The 16,956-nt window shown below is 33.1% G+C and overlaps 1 protein-coding gene, 1 long non-coding RNA gene and 1 other non-coding gene across 3 annotated transcripts; 1 reads left to right on the plus strand and 2 right to left on the minus strand.

The window, feature by feature from the left end:
- Positions 1-4,374: 4,374 nt before the first annotated feature.
- Positions 4,375-8,885, minus strand: LOC112777353 (uncharacterized). The gene is made up of 4 exons (XR_011878153.1): positions 8,671-8,885; positions 8,055-8,462; positions 5,301-7,818; positions 4,375-4,734 (listed from the first exon to the last, which is right to left on the minus strand). It is a non-coding gene; the product is annotated as an uncharacterized protein (transcript).
- Positions 8,886-10,134: 1,249 nt separating this feature from the next.
- On the minus strand, positions 10,135-11,334 carry LOC140172849 (F-box/kelch-repeat protein At3g23880-like). The gene has a single exon (XM_072228185.1). The coding sequence runs from the start codon at positions 11,332-11,334 to the stop codon at positions 10,135-10,137; it is 1,200 nt and encodes a 399-aa protein (XP_072084286.1).
- Positions 11,335-12,193: 859 nt separating this feature from the next.
- LOC140182489 (uncharacterized) lies at positions 12,194-14,021 on the plus strand. The gene is made up of 5 exons (XR_011878154.1): positions 12,194-12,357; positions 12,606-12,727; positions 12,874-12,973; positions 13,076-13,127; positions 13,324-14,021. It is a non-coding gene; the product is annotated as an uncharacterized lncRNA (long non-coding RNA).
- The last annotated feature ends 2,935 nt before the right edge of the window (positions 14,022-16,956 follow it).

Below are 16,956 nucleotides of genomic sequence, written 5' to 3' on the forward strand. Positions count from 1 at the left end.
TATCAATCATTGATTTGTGACGTGGAGTTATTCTAACCACTCAATAAATTTTCAGATAATCAAAGTTTATGTTATATCTTTTTTATATAGTCACATGTATCCTTGTTATAACAATATTAATAGAAGATAAATAGATAAACACTAAGTTATTTTTTGAATATAAGATAAAAAATAAGAGGAAAGAAAATAGAAAGAAAGAAAATGAGAGGAAACAAAATGAAAAGAAAAGTATATTTTTGTGTGTGTGTTTAGATGAAGAAAAAATGAATGGAAAGAAAATAGAGGAAAAAATTTCTTTTACTTGGATGAAAGGAAAAGTAAGAAGAGAAAAAATTATAATAGAGTAAAATTATATTAATATTTTTATATATTATATATAAATTATAATTCAAATGGTAACTCTGTATTTTAATCCATGTTTGCACTTCTGCATAAGTTTTCTTCGCAACTTTGAAGAGAAAAAATTTGCATGAGCTCCACATACATTTTTACGTTTTTCATTCAATTTTTTTGTTGATCCAAACAATAAAAAATTAATTTTTTTTATCTATTTTCTTCTCCAGCATTTTATTTTTTTACAAATTTTTTTGATCCAAACAATGCATAAATAAGTCACATTTTTCATATATATATATATATATAACAATAACTAATATCACATATTAGGTTAATTTATGTTGATAAACCAAAGCCACCCCAAAATTACCTAAATCCCCCAAACCCAAAAACGTTACCTAGTTATCTCCATTTACGTTTCTATATAAATCGAATTTAATGAATTCGAATTAGGGTAATAAGTAATAAATCGAATCTATAGGATTCGAATATCTTGACATTGTGATTCGAAAGTAAATTGAATTCAATAAATTTGAATTATGTCATCCCCTACTAAATCGAATCTATAAATATCGATTTATATGGTCTATGCTAAATCAAAGTAATAACGTTCGATTTATACTCACTTAATAGTAATCAAACTCATTGTAAATCGAATCTCCTTCATTCAATTTAGTAGCACATAGATAGCATCCAAGTAATTTGAATCTTATAGATTCGATTTACTACGAAAACACATAATTCGAACTCCATAAATTTAATTTATATAGATATGTAAATTGAGACATGCGCGTAATTTTTTTTACTTTGGTAGATATACGTAAAACTGGTTTGCAAATGGTTTATAAAGGTGATTTACTCCACATATTATAACTTGTGAAATCATAATATTTTGAGAAGAGATGTATAGACAACTTAAATGTTGATAAGTCTAAAAAATAAAAAAAAATAAAAATATAAAAAAATTACATGTTGATCCATAAATTTTTTTTAAAAAAAATTTGTCCATAGTTTATAATTAATAACTTTAAAATTATATATACTTTTTATTTTTATTTTATATAGACTTATAATTTTGTTATCGGCGATGTTAGTGGTTATAGAGAGATTTTTACCTTTAAATAAATTATAAAAAAATTAAAAATAAAATTGGTTGCTATTTTTCTGACAATTCAATTAGTTTTTAGTTTAAATTAAAATTAAATTATATATTCAATTTATATTTATTTGTTTATCCTAATGATTATATATAATAGATAATATATTTAAGCATGTTTTGAAATAAACTATTGAATTTTATATAATTGAAAGTTAACTATAAAATTGAAGCTAAGATGAAGTGAAATACAATAAACATATGAGGAGTGAAATTAAAATAAATAATTAAAAATAAGGTAATAAAATAATTAAAAAAAAGTTAAAAAAAAAGCAGAAAAATAATGCATGTAGTTGATAAAAATACACTATAAAAAAATTAGTATAATCAATGAATATAAAAGATAAAAAGACAAAAATTAAGATATATTTTTGTTAAAAAATTCAAGAAAAACATTGTTATTATTTATAATTAGAAAATAATCATAAATAAATTTATTTCCTTAATGAGTGTTAAATTTGTTGCCAAATTCTGATTACCTTTAAAATTTTAGCGTAATTGAGTCTAATTTCTACATTTTGAAATGAATTTACTCAAAAAAAATTAATATGTAAATCACATTATTATTACAAATTACTTTTTTAACATAATTAGTGGTGCTTGTTTGAACCATTAAATTTAGCTTCTAATGATATTAAAGTCAACCTATTTTATTATCTTGTTACACGACTAACATAAAAATATAATAATTGAAAAAAAAATTTATTACAATGGATATATTCATTTTAACAAATATTATTATATCTAATACTATAAAAAAATACATTGGCCACTTTGAATTGCTACAGGTTAACTTCCATCCATATTAGTAGAATGCCTAAATTGAGATATATTCATCAAACAAACAATCAATAAAACACTCATCCATACTTTCTCATTTTGGGTACATTTATACATAAAAGAAATTATACATAAAGAAAAAAAAAAGAAGAAGAAAAAAAGAGTTGAAATAGCAAGAGTAATAAAAATTATGATTCTTATAATTTTGTGTGGCCATCTATATATAGTAGACCAGACAACTATGATTATCTAACAAAATTAATTTGTATTTATTGCACTCAACTTGAATAAGTAAGAAATTATCTTATTTTAATTTAGTCTTTAATTCACATGATTTGAATTTAGCTTAATATATATTATTTGATTTGATTTGATTTAATTATTAGTTAAAAATATCTCAATTATCTATTTTATTCATAAATTTATTATTTAATGACTAATAAATTAATCAAATTAATTAATTAATACACACAATAAATTTGGTTTAATAAATTAAAAGAATTAAATTAAAAAATATTAACAGAATATTAAAATAAATGAATTAGAAAATATTACCAAATCAAATTGATATAAATTATAATAAAATATATGATATTTAAATATCTAATCAAATCAATTAGTTGATATAGTTAGTTTATCGTAATAACTTGTATTTAATAAGTTAAGAAATAAATCGAGAAACACTCTCAGAAGCATGTCACATCAGCTCCATTATTAAGTGCAAAAATCTGATTTTTATATAATAGAATAGATTAAAAACGGCCTCGTTTTAGAGGAACCGACCGGTCATCAATCCGGCCCAACCGGCCGGTTTTCGGCCGGTTCACCGATTTCTTAGCAGTTTTTTCACCGGCAGTTATTGGAAAAGAACCGGATCGTTTGCATTGCCGGTTTGCAATTAAATCGGTCCAACCGGCCGGTCCGATTTTCAAAACCTTGAACCAAACGAAATTCAAAAATTAATCCTGCTATTTTTTTGTAACATAAAAGACTTGACTACTTGAGTGAGTTTTTATGAATTTCTTTTTTAAAATACAGTAATTTTATGTTTGAATATTTTATATAAAAATATTTTTATTTAATAATTATATTTAAATAAGATAATATAAAAATTTTTATTCTTTATTTTAAATATTTTAAGAAAAGATGTAAATTTTAATTTCTAAAAAAAATATATTTTTTAATTTATCTATTATTTTTAGTTTTATTATTAAAATTTGGTCAAACATACTAAAACATTTATAAACTTAATTTCAACTAAATAAACTCTATGAGTGATACATCTCGAACAAATATAGAGTGGATATTCATACACTTGGGTAATGTTGCCATTCTTATTCAAATTTATTTATCATTACTCTCACGAAAATCTAAACTCTATCACTCTCATATAATTAATTTGATTATGTCTCTCTTAATTTCGGTATATCGTATTACTCAACAACAAAGCTTTAAATAAGTTTTTTCTCTTCATTTTATACGATTAAATATCTTTAGTATTACTCAACAACAAAGCTTTAAATAAGTTTTTTCTCTTCATTTTATACGATTAAATATCTTTGGTTTTTTTATTAATGGATTTGAGTCAAATTGATTCATGCACTCTGCATAAATCTAGCTTCATTTTTCTTTAAAATTTCTAATATAAAATTTGATGACAGGAAGAGGTTGAATTGGATGCAAAGGTTGCAAGAAGAAAGGATGGGTTGACTTCTGCGATTGTGTAGATAAGAAAAAAGAATAAAAACAACAATATTACTAAAGAGTTGATTCATTGGGAGAGCCGTGGATGGCTCCATAAATGACAGTGCAAAAAGCCAACTAGTAAATTTTGATCTGAATTTTTAGTTTGACGAGAACTCTAATTAGGGTAGCAGTTATGATCATGTTAAAATGGAAATGACAAATTTGGAGCATAATGTCTCAACTCAGGCATCCACTGTTAATTAATAATTCAAGAATCTTTATTCTTCTTAAAGACTTGTTGAAATGTGACGGATGCTAATTATTAATAATCTCAAAATCATAAAGAAAACCTTTTTGGAAACATTCTCATAATTGGCTTTGCTGATGAGAGAAAAACACAAAAGAAACACATCAGCTCCTCTGTAACTCAAAGGCCTTAGCCTGTTGTAATCTTCCAAGTATGCTATATGCTTCGATAGTTGTCATAAACAGCAAGGCATGAAGTTTATAAGAACACAAGCCCACAGTTTAACAAGAATACATTTACAGCAAAAACTGCTAAAACAAAAAATCTAAAGACCTAAAAATTCAGAGAGAGATAATTAGAATTGGATATGTCCCCTAAACCCTTTAGCAAATTGCTAAATAAAGCCAAGGAACTAAGAATTATTCATTCAAAGACAGAATTATATAGTAATAATTCACATCTTATAGACATCTTTGCTAAGCTTCCTGACAGTGTTTGAAAGCAAAACATTCTCCTTCGCCAACCTCTCCTATATATAATAAATAAAATTAGAGATAAAGCAAAAATGGTTAGATTGAACTGAACCAGATTCAGTGGTATGGCCTTTCATAATGTGGATGTCAATTAAAGAAATAATATTCCAAACTTCAAAGGTAGAAAAGTAATAAAATAATGATTTTATTAATTAAAGCATATCAAAGACTTCGTTCATGTACATAACTAATCAAAGAATTTGTGACCATCACTTAAGGTCCTAATTTTAAAAGGTTTAGTTCAACTATACCTTTCTACCAGTAAATTTAGTCATGTAAATAACCTATATTCCATAGTTGCATTTTGTAAACAATCATATGTTAATAAACCATGAGAACAGTTATTTTAATAAATAATTCATGACCCCAATCATGTCATCAATAAGAACAATTAAGTAAAGAAATTCTTTGCAATTACTTTTAATATTTCTTTTTAAGAATTTTATTTAAATTTCTATGCTTACAAATTCCTAGAGAACATGGACTAAGATTGATAAGCTACAACCGGAATTTGGAATAAATATAGTAAAAATCGATAATAACTCTAAACGAAAAGATATACCTTAATAGCATGACCCTCTCCTTCCAACTTCAGTTATTTGTGCCATTTTTTCATCTCTAACTATGACAGGTCATGAAGCATGTGCTTTTTAGGGTATATACAAATAAAAATAGAGATTATTAAGTCAACTACATTTATTAAAATTAAATATAAATAGGCATATATTTCAAATTTGATAAACAGAATTATAAAATAAACCTGCAAATACTAAAGGGCTAGCACAGAGGATTAGTAACAATTCTATCTATTGCTACATAAGTCTGTATAACAATTGGTAGAACTCAATTACTTCAGCAGTTATACATGTATAGTAAAGAGTTTTATCACATATATCTGTGACCAAAGCCTGATGATAACCAAATGAGACATGCCAAATCAGGGAAAGAAGAGTTCAAAAGATAATGACAGATTGTGAATACAATTGCTGTCAAACCTAAGGTCTTTAGTATGTCCAAAAGACATCTCATGCAACATATAAATTTGTATCATAGGATAATGAAAAAATGTTCAATATTGATGCCCAGCCATGTTTGTGGTTCAGCTCTCAGAATACTTCTAGGGGATATTTAGTGGTTTAGGATCATCCTGGGACATGGCTATTTCATAAATGCAATTCTGCATATTGGACAAAATTCATTGATCAAAAGGAAAAGTATCTTATCCCATGTCTTGGTAAAAGCTTAAAAAAAGCTTTTTTTTTTTTTTTTATTTGTGTCTATACTCCATATTATTGCTGATTACCATCAAGTATATAATTTTCAAGAATCAGAAAAATGAAGTGTCAAGAAAATTAAAGGACGGATGGTTGTAGACCTCAAATCCTTTAGGAAACGTAGCAGCTTGCAAAGGATTTTTCTCCATAGTGTTCTTATGGCAAAGAAGCTGCATTATCATAGCATGATTATCAGGCCTTTAAAAAAAGGAATATCAAGAAAAAAACTACTTTCATTGCCAACTTTTTCACAGTACAAAAGAGTAATAACATGCAACTCTCAAGAAGTAATTCTCACTTAGAACATTAAGCTTGAGCAGGAACAGAAGTAAAATTGCTGCCTACTATTGAGTATCCTAGTAAATATTATTATTTAAACTTTAGTCAGTAAAAAAAATGGTAAAAGAGAACTTTTTATTATCCAACCTTTTCTAACATATCAGACTTTGAATTGATATATTAGTTAATTTTTAATTTCAATAATGATAGTAACGAAACAATTCCTTCATCTAATTTTTTCAATACAAATATAAAACTGTAGAACTTGTATAACTTGTCTCATTCAGTTATCATTAGGCTTTGGTGTGTATAATTGTGGAATGAGCAAACTCAGAGTTCTATTTTTCAACTCAGCTCTGCATACCTATATTGTAATCCATAAATAATATTTCACTTAAAATGAAAGCAGCAGCAGTACCAAGTATTGTCTCATCAAGATTATTTGTTTATAGAAAAATTAGAAAAAATAAAGTAAAAGAAATGCAGTAGCAAAGCTTTAATCTATTTTCAGTTTCTTATGGATGAGTTCATCAATTTCTTGTCTTGTAATAATAAAAATTACGGCTCTCATCACCATGCACGTACCTCTTTTCCCCCCAAGTAGGCTTATTATCTTCATCAAATATGTCTGGTTACTGTGTAGCTTTGTGACCATTTATAATGACTCTACTTGTTTCTAAGAATAAGATAATCGTACAAGTGGGGATCTTAGAAACTGAAATGTCAGTTTTCGAAATTGTGAACTTGGTTTGTTTTTTCAAGAAAGGATTTGGTGACTCGAGTAGTTTTTATTTCAATAACAATACTATATCCAGAAACCACATAACAAATTATGACTGGATGCATTTGAAAAATGAGATCATAGTATCATATGCTGGTTGTGTATTAGCCTTTCCCATCAAACTTAAAATTAAGAAAATCAACATAACATTTTCCAGGTTTCAACATAAAAATATTGGTTTTGTGAAGTATTTAAATTAGCACACATCTAATTATATACTTACAAAAACTAATTTTCCATGGAATTTTTTTAAAATTTATTTTGAGACACAGCTCTAGGTTTCAATGCATAATCCTTGAAGCACGTCTATAAAACTTAACATAATCTACCTCAAGTCCCCAACCTCACATCCACTTTTTGAAAATGATTTATCGAATCAAAGACTTTAAAAAGTGCTCACAACTTTCTCAACAAAACATGAACATAAAAAAACCACTTTTGCTCTGAATGTTTCTACAAATGGTCAATTTATCAGATTTACTTAACTTTCATGTGAGATCCTTCTAAGTTCCAAAGCATTAGTTTAGATACAAAATTATTTGATGCCGCTGGAGGTGGATTATATTGATTAAAGTATACAAAGTGATGTACCAAACCACTAAATAAATCATCAGCAAGTTAAAAGGACAGATACATATTCCTAACATATGATCAAGATGAGAAGGTAGCCATTACCCTTTGTGAAGAATTTCTCTGCATGGCTCCTGATTTGTCCAGCAGTCTTGGTTCCTATTATCCTATATGCTCTGTACAACCAAATCGAAACACCAAAAAAGAAAAGGAGAGGGGAAGACAAGAAGAAAAAGAGATTCCAATTAACATTAAAAAAGAAAAATGTCAGCAGCTGACATTAAATTTCTCAATTCTGAGTTTGGATATACTTCGATTTTAATTGGCAATCTAAACTGAACATATGCAGCAGATGAAATGCCAAAAGAATAAAAAATAAAAAATTAGGTGTGGATCGGTTGTAAAATATTACCTTCTTTATGCGCTGCTATGCTCACCATTTTTTTAAGATCATTCGGTACATACTTGACTCATCAAAAGGATCAAAGAAGTCTATCCAACAACTATTAATCCATCCCCTTCGGCAACACCACCAAGAATGGATCACTAATTGTGAGATGTACAAACAAAACAAAGCACAATCAATCACATGTGGTTCCTGCCCAAATAACCACCATTACATATTTCTGAGTTCTCTTTGCCATCAGCGCCTAAACTTACTGTTTATGCCTTACTGATTGTGCTTGTTCTTCTTTTTCTGAGACATGACAACCCATTTGGCAGTTGGATAATGCTTTCCAACACCACCCAAGCTTCTCACTTATAATATAAGGCAACGTAACCTACAGCTTTCTTTTTTTCTCCGTCTTCTTCCTTCACCCTTCGAAGAAGAGAACAAACAGAGAATAAAAATAGTAAGATATTTTTCTAATTTGAGAATCAAAACAAAATCAAGATTTGAGAAGGTAAATATGAAGAAGTGCAAACTATGCAAGGTTAAGGCTAGGACTTTCTGTGAGTTGGACCAAGCTAAGCTTATGCTACAATTAGAAAGCAGCAATAAAACCCTAGCAAATAAAAATAGATACCTTATATGCACCGGTTGAAGATGATTCGAAGTTGCTGGAAAGGGTGCCGTCGTAATCACTCCAAATCAGCCATACCACCATTAACTCCTCTGCCAACCCAACCCAGTCCAACTTCAACCTCCAGCCAAAACAGAAGCAGATTAAACATAAATAAATAGTTTTCTGTCATTTTTTTAAATATATATATAATAAATTTCTGTTTTTTTTTTTTTTTGAATTACCTCTGTAACACCACCAAAGGTAGGATCTCAAGCTCTCCGTTCTCTTCATCGGTGTCGTCAACTTGCTGTCAGCTACTCCTTCTTCACTAACAGCTGCAACACCACTCACCACTGCCGCTGTTCTTTCTACTTGACGCTGCATCAACAGCCACCGTCACCTTGACTAATTGTTCTTCATCTCTGCTGCTCGCCAAAAAAAACTCGGAGCCTCTGCCGTCGTCTTCTATTTTCTTCACCAAACGCTTTCCCAACTGCAGCACCGACCACCGCCATTCTACTCCTTCCATCACCGTGAGCTCCTTCTTCCTTACCGCTGATAATCTCTGTATTTTGAAGTGCCATTCCATTTGTGTTTACTCAATATGTAGGAAGATAGATATATGGTTGTACACTTGTCGCACAACTAACCATCTACTGTTCTCCGATTGTATATAGGAAGATAGATAGATAGATAGATAGATATGAAAGCTCTTTTTCTTTGTGACATGGCTTATTGTTTTGTTTGTAAAATCTCGTATCAACTCTTCCAATTGTTTTAAGCTCCAATTTTTTAATACTCATCAATAACAGATAACTTATATCACCAGGTTGGTACCTCATAAGTTCATATCATTTCTTTGACCACCAAGAGAGAACAAATGTATCAATATATCACTTTTCCCACTGCCTAGTATGTTGATCACTGAAAGCTGGTAATCATTTATTTATCACAAGAAATAAACAATAAAAATGTATCAATTTTGATTTTGTTTAGTCATAAAAGAATCATTTATGACCATGAATCCATAATTTGAAGATGCCAATACTATGGTATGAATCATTCATACACCAATTATCAGCATATTTCATCTGGTTCAACGGGTAAAGCATCCAGTTTTGGATCCAAAAACAACAAAATTAAAAGGAAATGGTACGCATTAAATTACATATTACATTCTCTCCCCCTTAATTTTACCCTAAAATAATAGATTTGAATCTAAGGTCAGATCTTCATCACAAGCATAAATTTACTGTAAGCGCAAAGGAACACTAGTAAATGATGGTTAATCCTACAAATCCAGCCTGGGCATGTGAATATGAAATTGGCAATAATCATAACAGGTAGTATAATTTTGTAAAAAACTAGATAAATAATCACAAAATTAGCAAAGCAGTAAGAACAGATAAATTCTCAGAAGTCAAAACTCATAAAGAAGGCATAGGAGTTGACTAAAATCAAACCATTCAGAAGACAGCTTGTCCGCTAGGGTTTGATGAACTGAATTTGGGATGACCTAATTGGAAGGCGAGGATATGGTGGTGAAACTAAGCTTTCGTGATAAATAAAGACGTACAATCCTATTGAAGGAGTAGGTTTCAATACAGGAAATTCAAGGCTACCATTATCCAAATTATACAGAACTATCCTTGAAGTTGATGCAACCGCCACAAGAATATTGTTTCCCCAGATATACAATGGACGTAAATGATGATCAGTTAGACGCGGAAGGCAGGGGATGATGGCCAATTTAGTCCAAGATTTAGGCACTCCATACTCCTTCATGATCCACACGAACCAATGAGTTTTCTCATGATTATAACAATATGCAAGGCAGTTCCTCAGCTCACATAACCGTGGGAAGTTGAAGGTTTTATCATTCGGATCACTGAGGGGCAGGGAAAACTCACTAAAAGTCTCCTTCACCAAGTCAAGGGAAAAAACCAAGCAATCCAGGATCCAGTTAAGGGTAGCGGTGCCAGGCACAAATACCCCTTTACGATCACCCTTTATGCTGCTAAATGGGATACCTTGAATGGCTCTCTTGGAAGGGTTGCTGCAAAATGTATGAATTTTGGTTGTATGATACCCCATGTGATTTACAACCACAACAAGCTTGTACTTGTCATTCACATGATCATAGCCGAAGCCGAAAACGGATAAGAAATCCCCACGTTCCACCGATGGGGTTGTCAATAATCCAGTACAGGGATTCCACAACCTGAAAAAGATGTTGATGCCAACAACATCATAAAAGCACAGCAATCCATTGCAAGAGCCAATAACTGTGTGGTTACGTCTCTCCTCGAAGAGAACGACTTCCGTAGGTTTGGAAGGGTTCTCGACCAAGGAGCGTAAGGAGAAATCTCCGAATCCGTAGTGGCAACTATGATGATAAGCAACTCGTGGCCCACTCAAACTTGGATCCGCGGCAGTTGAATGTTGAAGATGGTCTTTGGCGAATTGGGAGCTGGAAATTAGGGTTTTCCATAAACCGCACACTCTCCGTAACCGAAGCAGTGACCTTGCCGGAAGCCTCAGTAAGATTTCTCTGATGAGTTCATCCGGAAGGAACGGCAGCGGCTGCGATTGCGTTACCGTCGAAGACAGCAGCCGTTTCGGGGCGTTGATGGTGACTCTTAAAGGCTTCTTCTTCATCTCGTAATAATCATGTGGCTGCTCCATAACAACTTAAAGAGAGGTTAACGGCAGCTACGACGGCGAAAAGGTTTAGCTTCCCAAACTTTGAACTTCCCGACTGCACTAAAGTATAGTTTCAACTTGACTTGACTATTTCCAATTCCTATTTATTTTGCACTAAATTAGTCTACTAAATTCAAAAAAATACACCACGTTAGTTTTTCTCCCAATTTCCGTCACCGGAGCACTGACGCTGTCAGTGACGTGGCCAGTTCTTGCTACGCTAGATAGAATGAGAAGACGTTGTTTTTAATTTGACGCTAAACACCCCTTGAACGACTTCGTTTGTATGTGATGAGAAATAAAACATTAGGCACCCTTTTTTGTTTTTACTCTTCGTCTTCTACTTCTCTATCAGTGCAGAAAAAAAAATTTCTCTTCCATGAGTGACCCAAAATAGCAACAGGTGGTTGCAATAGGATTTCTCGAGACTATTGGAACACGACGTTCGTTGTGCAGTTGTCGGAAGAGTATGTTTGCTAATACAGGATCTTCTGTGTCGTCACTGAAGTTAGTGAGGATGAAAATTTTTTTTTTTCAAATTTAATGGAATGCTGTGATGTGTGTTGATCACGGTTAAGTGTTTTGTATATTGTCAGTTCACAAGTTTTAAAGCTGATTTTGTGTTAGGATTTTGTTTTGATATTTTGTGGAACTGTGTTTAGGAGTTTCTTTTTATGCTCTGTTTCAATGGTGGAAGAATCAGCACCCATCGAAGGCAATAAGCCCACTACCCTAGCTGATAACACTTCACCACCCAACATCACAAAACCAACAAATCCTGCTGAAGCTATCTACGACAAAGAGAGACTAAGAGTTACAGTAAGATATCACTTCAATTCATCTCTACTATAGGAAAAAAAGAAGGTTAATTGTGGTTGTAGTGTGATGGTTTTGATTTCAAATTGTTGAGATTTTCAGTGGCCAAAGCAATTGAATGCCCCACTTGAGGTTGTTGATCCTTAAATTGCTGATATAATTGAGCTCGAAAAAGCTAGGCAATGGAAGGTAATTTATTTACATACATGTTATTGGTCATGAGACTCTTCATTTATGCAGCTACAATTGTTGCGTACAATGTGATTGCAGAAATCATGGAACAATAAAATTATTTCTGTTTTAATCGTGGTTCTGTTCAAAATTACCGCACCTAGGGAGAACATTACATAAGGATTGGAACTCATTTTTTTTTCTTTTTTCAGTAGCTTGTACTTATTAGAATGACTTATCTAAATATCACTTTTTTGGGGGTGAAGGGGCTTGAACTGATACTGTCAGAGAATTTCACTTCAGTCTCTATAATGCAAACTGTTGGCTCAATCATGACTAACAAGTACAACGAAGAATATCCTGGTGCAAGATATTATGGTGGAAATGAGTATGTCACTCACTTTTCTTCTTTGTGTTCGTTCACCTCTCGATAATTCAACAAACACAATAATATACAGTGGCTAGCATTTTGGATTTTATTATTGGACTCCTTCTTCTAGTCCAATTAAAAAATTGTTGCCTTTCTTCCTCAAGGTACATTGATATGGCAGAAAGACTATGTCAGAAGCGTGCTCTCAAGGCATTTAGGTTGGATCCATCTAAATGGGGAAGTAACTGCACAATAACTATATTGGTATACCCTTTTATTTGGCTTTGTTGATTGCACATTATTTCATCTTGTTGGTCATTGGCCTGTTGTTCTAATTGTTCTAAGCTTGCTAAAACCTCATGACAGAATCATGGCACTTGATCTTTCTCATGGTGGACATCTTTCTCATGGATACCAGGTATTTTCAATTTCCATCATCTACCGTTTCCTGTGATAATGAAATCTATCAAGTTCATGGGTTATTGGTAATTTTTTTTGGCAATTTCTTCAAGGATTAGATAGAAATCACTTTGTAGTTATTCATAAAAATTTAATGCTTTTATTACATATCTATTTATGTTAATTCTTATTAGTTGAGATTTTGTTAAGGTTAGCCTCTGTTGTGGACCACCGGAGAACAGGGCGGCAGCCACACCCACACCACTCTGGAACACTCGATGCTCTACTGGTTCCTTTGGAGATCCTTCTGTTTGATTGCAGGGAACTTTGGCTCCCACTTGCACTCATGATCCTAAACCCATAAAGCTGCACAGTGAGGAAGAAGACGAAGAACCAAGAAAAGTGGGTAGAAGAAGAAGAGGAAGAAGTTAGGGCAAAAATCTTGGTTATAAAAGGGGACAAGGACTAAATTGGAGCTAATCAAATTTATTGTCATGTCATCTAATCGTTGCTGGGTCCAGCGTGGCAAGAACTGGCCATGTCACTGACGGCGTCAGTGCTCCGGTGACGGAAATTGGAAGAAGGACTAATGTGGTGCATTTTTTCGAATCTAGGGGACTAATTTAGTGCAATTGGGATCTCGAGGACTAATTCAGTGCAACTCGCCAATCTCAGGGACCAAAGTGGGGCTTAACTCTACGCCACCAGTGTGTGAGTTATGTTTGGTTATGGGGAATACAGGTGTTAGACACCGGTGTAGGACAGGCTTTTCTGAATAATTGACAGAAAAAAATTGGACCATGCGATTTCTTTGTTCTGAAAATAGTTGACCACCAAACAGACAATCCGAGTTGGTTGGGAAGAGAATTTGAATTTGGCCGGAGCTAATCAGACCGTCCGATTTGTATATATTTTTTTGTGAAAGTGAACTCGAACGGTTCGAGTTGTTTGCTGAATGTTTTATTTAATTCGTACAATACTAATCAGTGGGTTCGATTTAAACGCGCGCGCGCGTGTGTGTAGAATTCGGATGCAACTTTTCAGATCTCCTCTTCTTGTTCGATTTTGTCTTCTTTCCCCAACTCCTACATTTTTCTTATTGCGTATGAATTTAAAAGATCTGATAGTGAAGTTCATATTTATGAGAGTGTGTAGAATTCGGATGCAACTTTTCAGATCTCCTATTCTTGTTCGATTTCGTCTTCTTTCCCCAACTCCTACATTTTTCTTATTGCGTATGAACTTAAAAGATCTGATAGTGAAGTTCATATTTATGAGAGTGTGAGAAATGGATGATAGAGGTCAGATTTTATTACAAACATGTGAAGGAGTGAAATTTAGTTGCGAGAATCTGTTAGATATTGTTATTTCATTCACAATCTCATTTGAAGAGCTAAAGGGTGTGATTTGTGAGAAGATAGATTCTGAATGTCAAGAAAAATATCATGTATTTTATACAGATATTCTATACCGGTATTTGGTGGATTGGTTCAATTTTAAACCAAATATGTAACCAACAAAGCGAGTATGCAAGAGATGTTTTCAATGTATATTGAAACTCGCGCTTAGATATCGGTCATCGAGTTGTATATTGAATTCGAACAATCCAAAGCCGACCGAAATATTGAAGGGAAGATTACAATAGTGACAGTGAGGAAGAATTTGAAAGTAATTACGAAGTTGTTGCTCCAGACGGAAACGAAGGTAAAGGTGACGGGGCGATGGCTCCGAATGTGGCAGACGTCGCAAATGCACTCATAAACGAACATCTGTTTGAGGAGCCATCTTTCATGCGGGTTCTATACTTGGAAGCCATGCATGCGCCGGAGTTTCCGAAATATATGAGTGCAGGTACGTAAATGCATATATTTATACGAAGGATTAGACTTTTGGTAATAATCTATATTGATCAATGTACCAAATAGCTTAGTGACATGTGAAGAGGTAAATACCAAATTGATACCCAAAAAATTCTGGCGCTGACAAAATGGTACCTGACTTTTGTTATTGACAAAATAGTCCTTAAAAGATTTTAAAATTTGACAAGCGTACCCACGAGTTCGCCGGAGCACATCTCCGGCAAACACAATGCTGACATGGCCACTACGTTTTGATGACATGGCAAAAATCCTCCCACACCCTAATTCTTCCTCTCCAACGCACTTCTCCTTCTCCTTCCCCCTCCCAACGCACTCCCCCATTCCCCTTCTTGAATGCACTCTCCCCCTCCCCAACCTTAATCCTTTCCTCTCCCTCCCTAACCCTAATCCCCCTTCCCCAACTCATTTTCTTCCTCTTCAATCCAAAATTCTCCTTTCTGAACTCTAGTCCCCTTCCCTTGCCCTTTTGAATCCTAATCTCCTTCCCAACATACTGTCTCACACTCTCAACTTACTCTCCTCCAAAATGGCAGTGGAGCTCAACCTTCTCAGTCTTACAGAGCCAGTGTCATCGACACCGCACTGTTGCCATCTCGTCGTCGGGTCTTCTGCGTCTGCCAGTGTCGTCTGTCTCCTTTGTGGCATTATTGTGTCTTCACCGCTGTCGCCTTAACTGCTTGTATCTTCTTGCTGCTAGCCCCAGTCGTTGCCATGCCTCTTCTGTCTGGGTTCCATCTTGACTCCATCATGTCGTGCCTCTTCTGTGTTTGGTATTCTTCTTCTGTTCTTGCTTTGGTGGTGTCTGTATTAAGCTTTATTTTATTTTATTTTATTTTATTTTGATTATTGTATATGAATTTGTTTGTTTTCTCTGAATTTTATTGTTATTAATCTTTTTGAATGATAATTTAACCTAAAAATTTGGGACAATTTATGATTTGGGACAACTCTATTGATGTTGAGATTGTTGTTCCTGTGAGTGGTGGTGTACTATTGAGAGAGGGAGAGAAGAGTGTGCGTTGGAGAAGGGAGAGTGGTGGAGATTGTTGTTGCTGTTGATATTGAGGCTGTTGGTGCTGCGAGTGATGGGGTTGAGGGAGGGAGGGGTAGTATGCGTTGGAGAGGAAGAGTAGTGGAGGTTGTTATTGCTGTTGATGTTAAGGTTGTTGCTGCAAATGGTGGTGTTGAGGGAGGAAGGGGAGAGTGTACGTTAGGGAGGGGTTGTGATAGGGAGGGGGCTGCGAAGGGGGAGAAGTGTGCGTTGGGATAGGGGCTGCGACAGGGAGGGAGAGGGAAGGGGAGGGAGTGTGCGTTGGGAGGGAGCGTGCGTTGGGAGGGAGCTTTGGGGGGTGGTTTGCCAAGTCACCAAAACACGGTGGCCACATCAGCATTGTGCTTGCCAGAGATTTGCTCCGGCGAGCTCCAGGGCACGCTTGTCAAATTTTAAAATTTTTTAGGGACTATTTTGTCAATAACAAAAGTCAGGTACCATTTTGTCAGCGTCAGAATCTTTCGAATACCGATTTGGTATTTACCTCGACATGTGAAACTATGCTCAATTAATAATTGTTTATGTCTTTATGTAGTTAAAATTAAGATAATAATATTTTTAGTGAATTATTGATTTAGTTAAATATTAATTAGTATGCATTAATCCATATTTATTTATGTGTTTATGTTTTTATTATGTTAAAAGTGAGATAATAACATGATGAAAAGTTTATTTATATTAATGTGGATGTAGTGAACATTGATTTACTTTTAATTTCAGTTATTAAATATTTTTGTATTAAATATTTTTTATATGGCTGTCGTCGTGGTAGAAATTCCTATAGACGCAGAAGGTGAATTTGCAGTCGGAATGGAATTCAATTCCAAAAAAAAATATTATTATAATAATGAAAGATTATACCATCCGAAGAGGCGTATAACTAAATCTAATTTACCAAACTCCCGAATAATAATAAT

Source organism: Arachis hypogaea, chromosome 19, assembly GCF_003086295.3.
Source record: "Arachis hypogaea cultivar Tifrunner chromosome 19, arahy.Tifrunner.gnm2.J5K5, whole genome shotgun sequence".
NCBI classification, from domain to species: domain Eukaryota; kingdom Viridiplantae; phylum Streptophyta; class Magnoliopsida; order Fabales; family Fabaceae; genus Arachis; species Arachis hypogaea.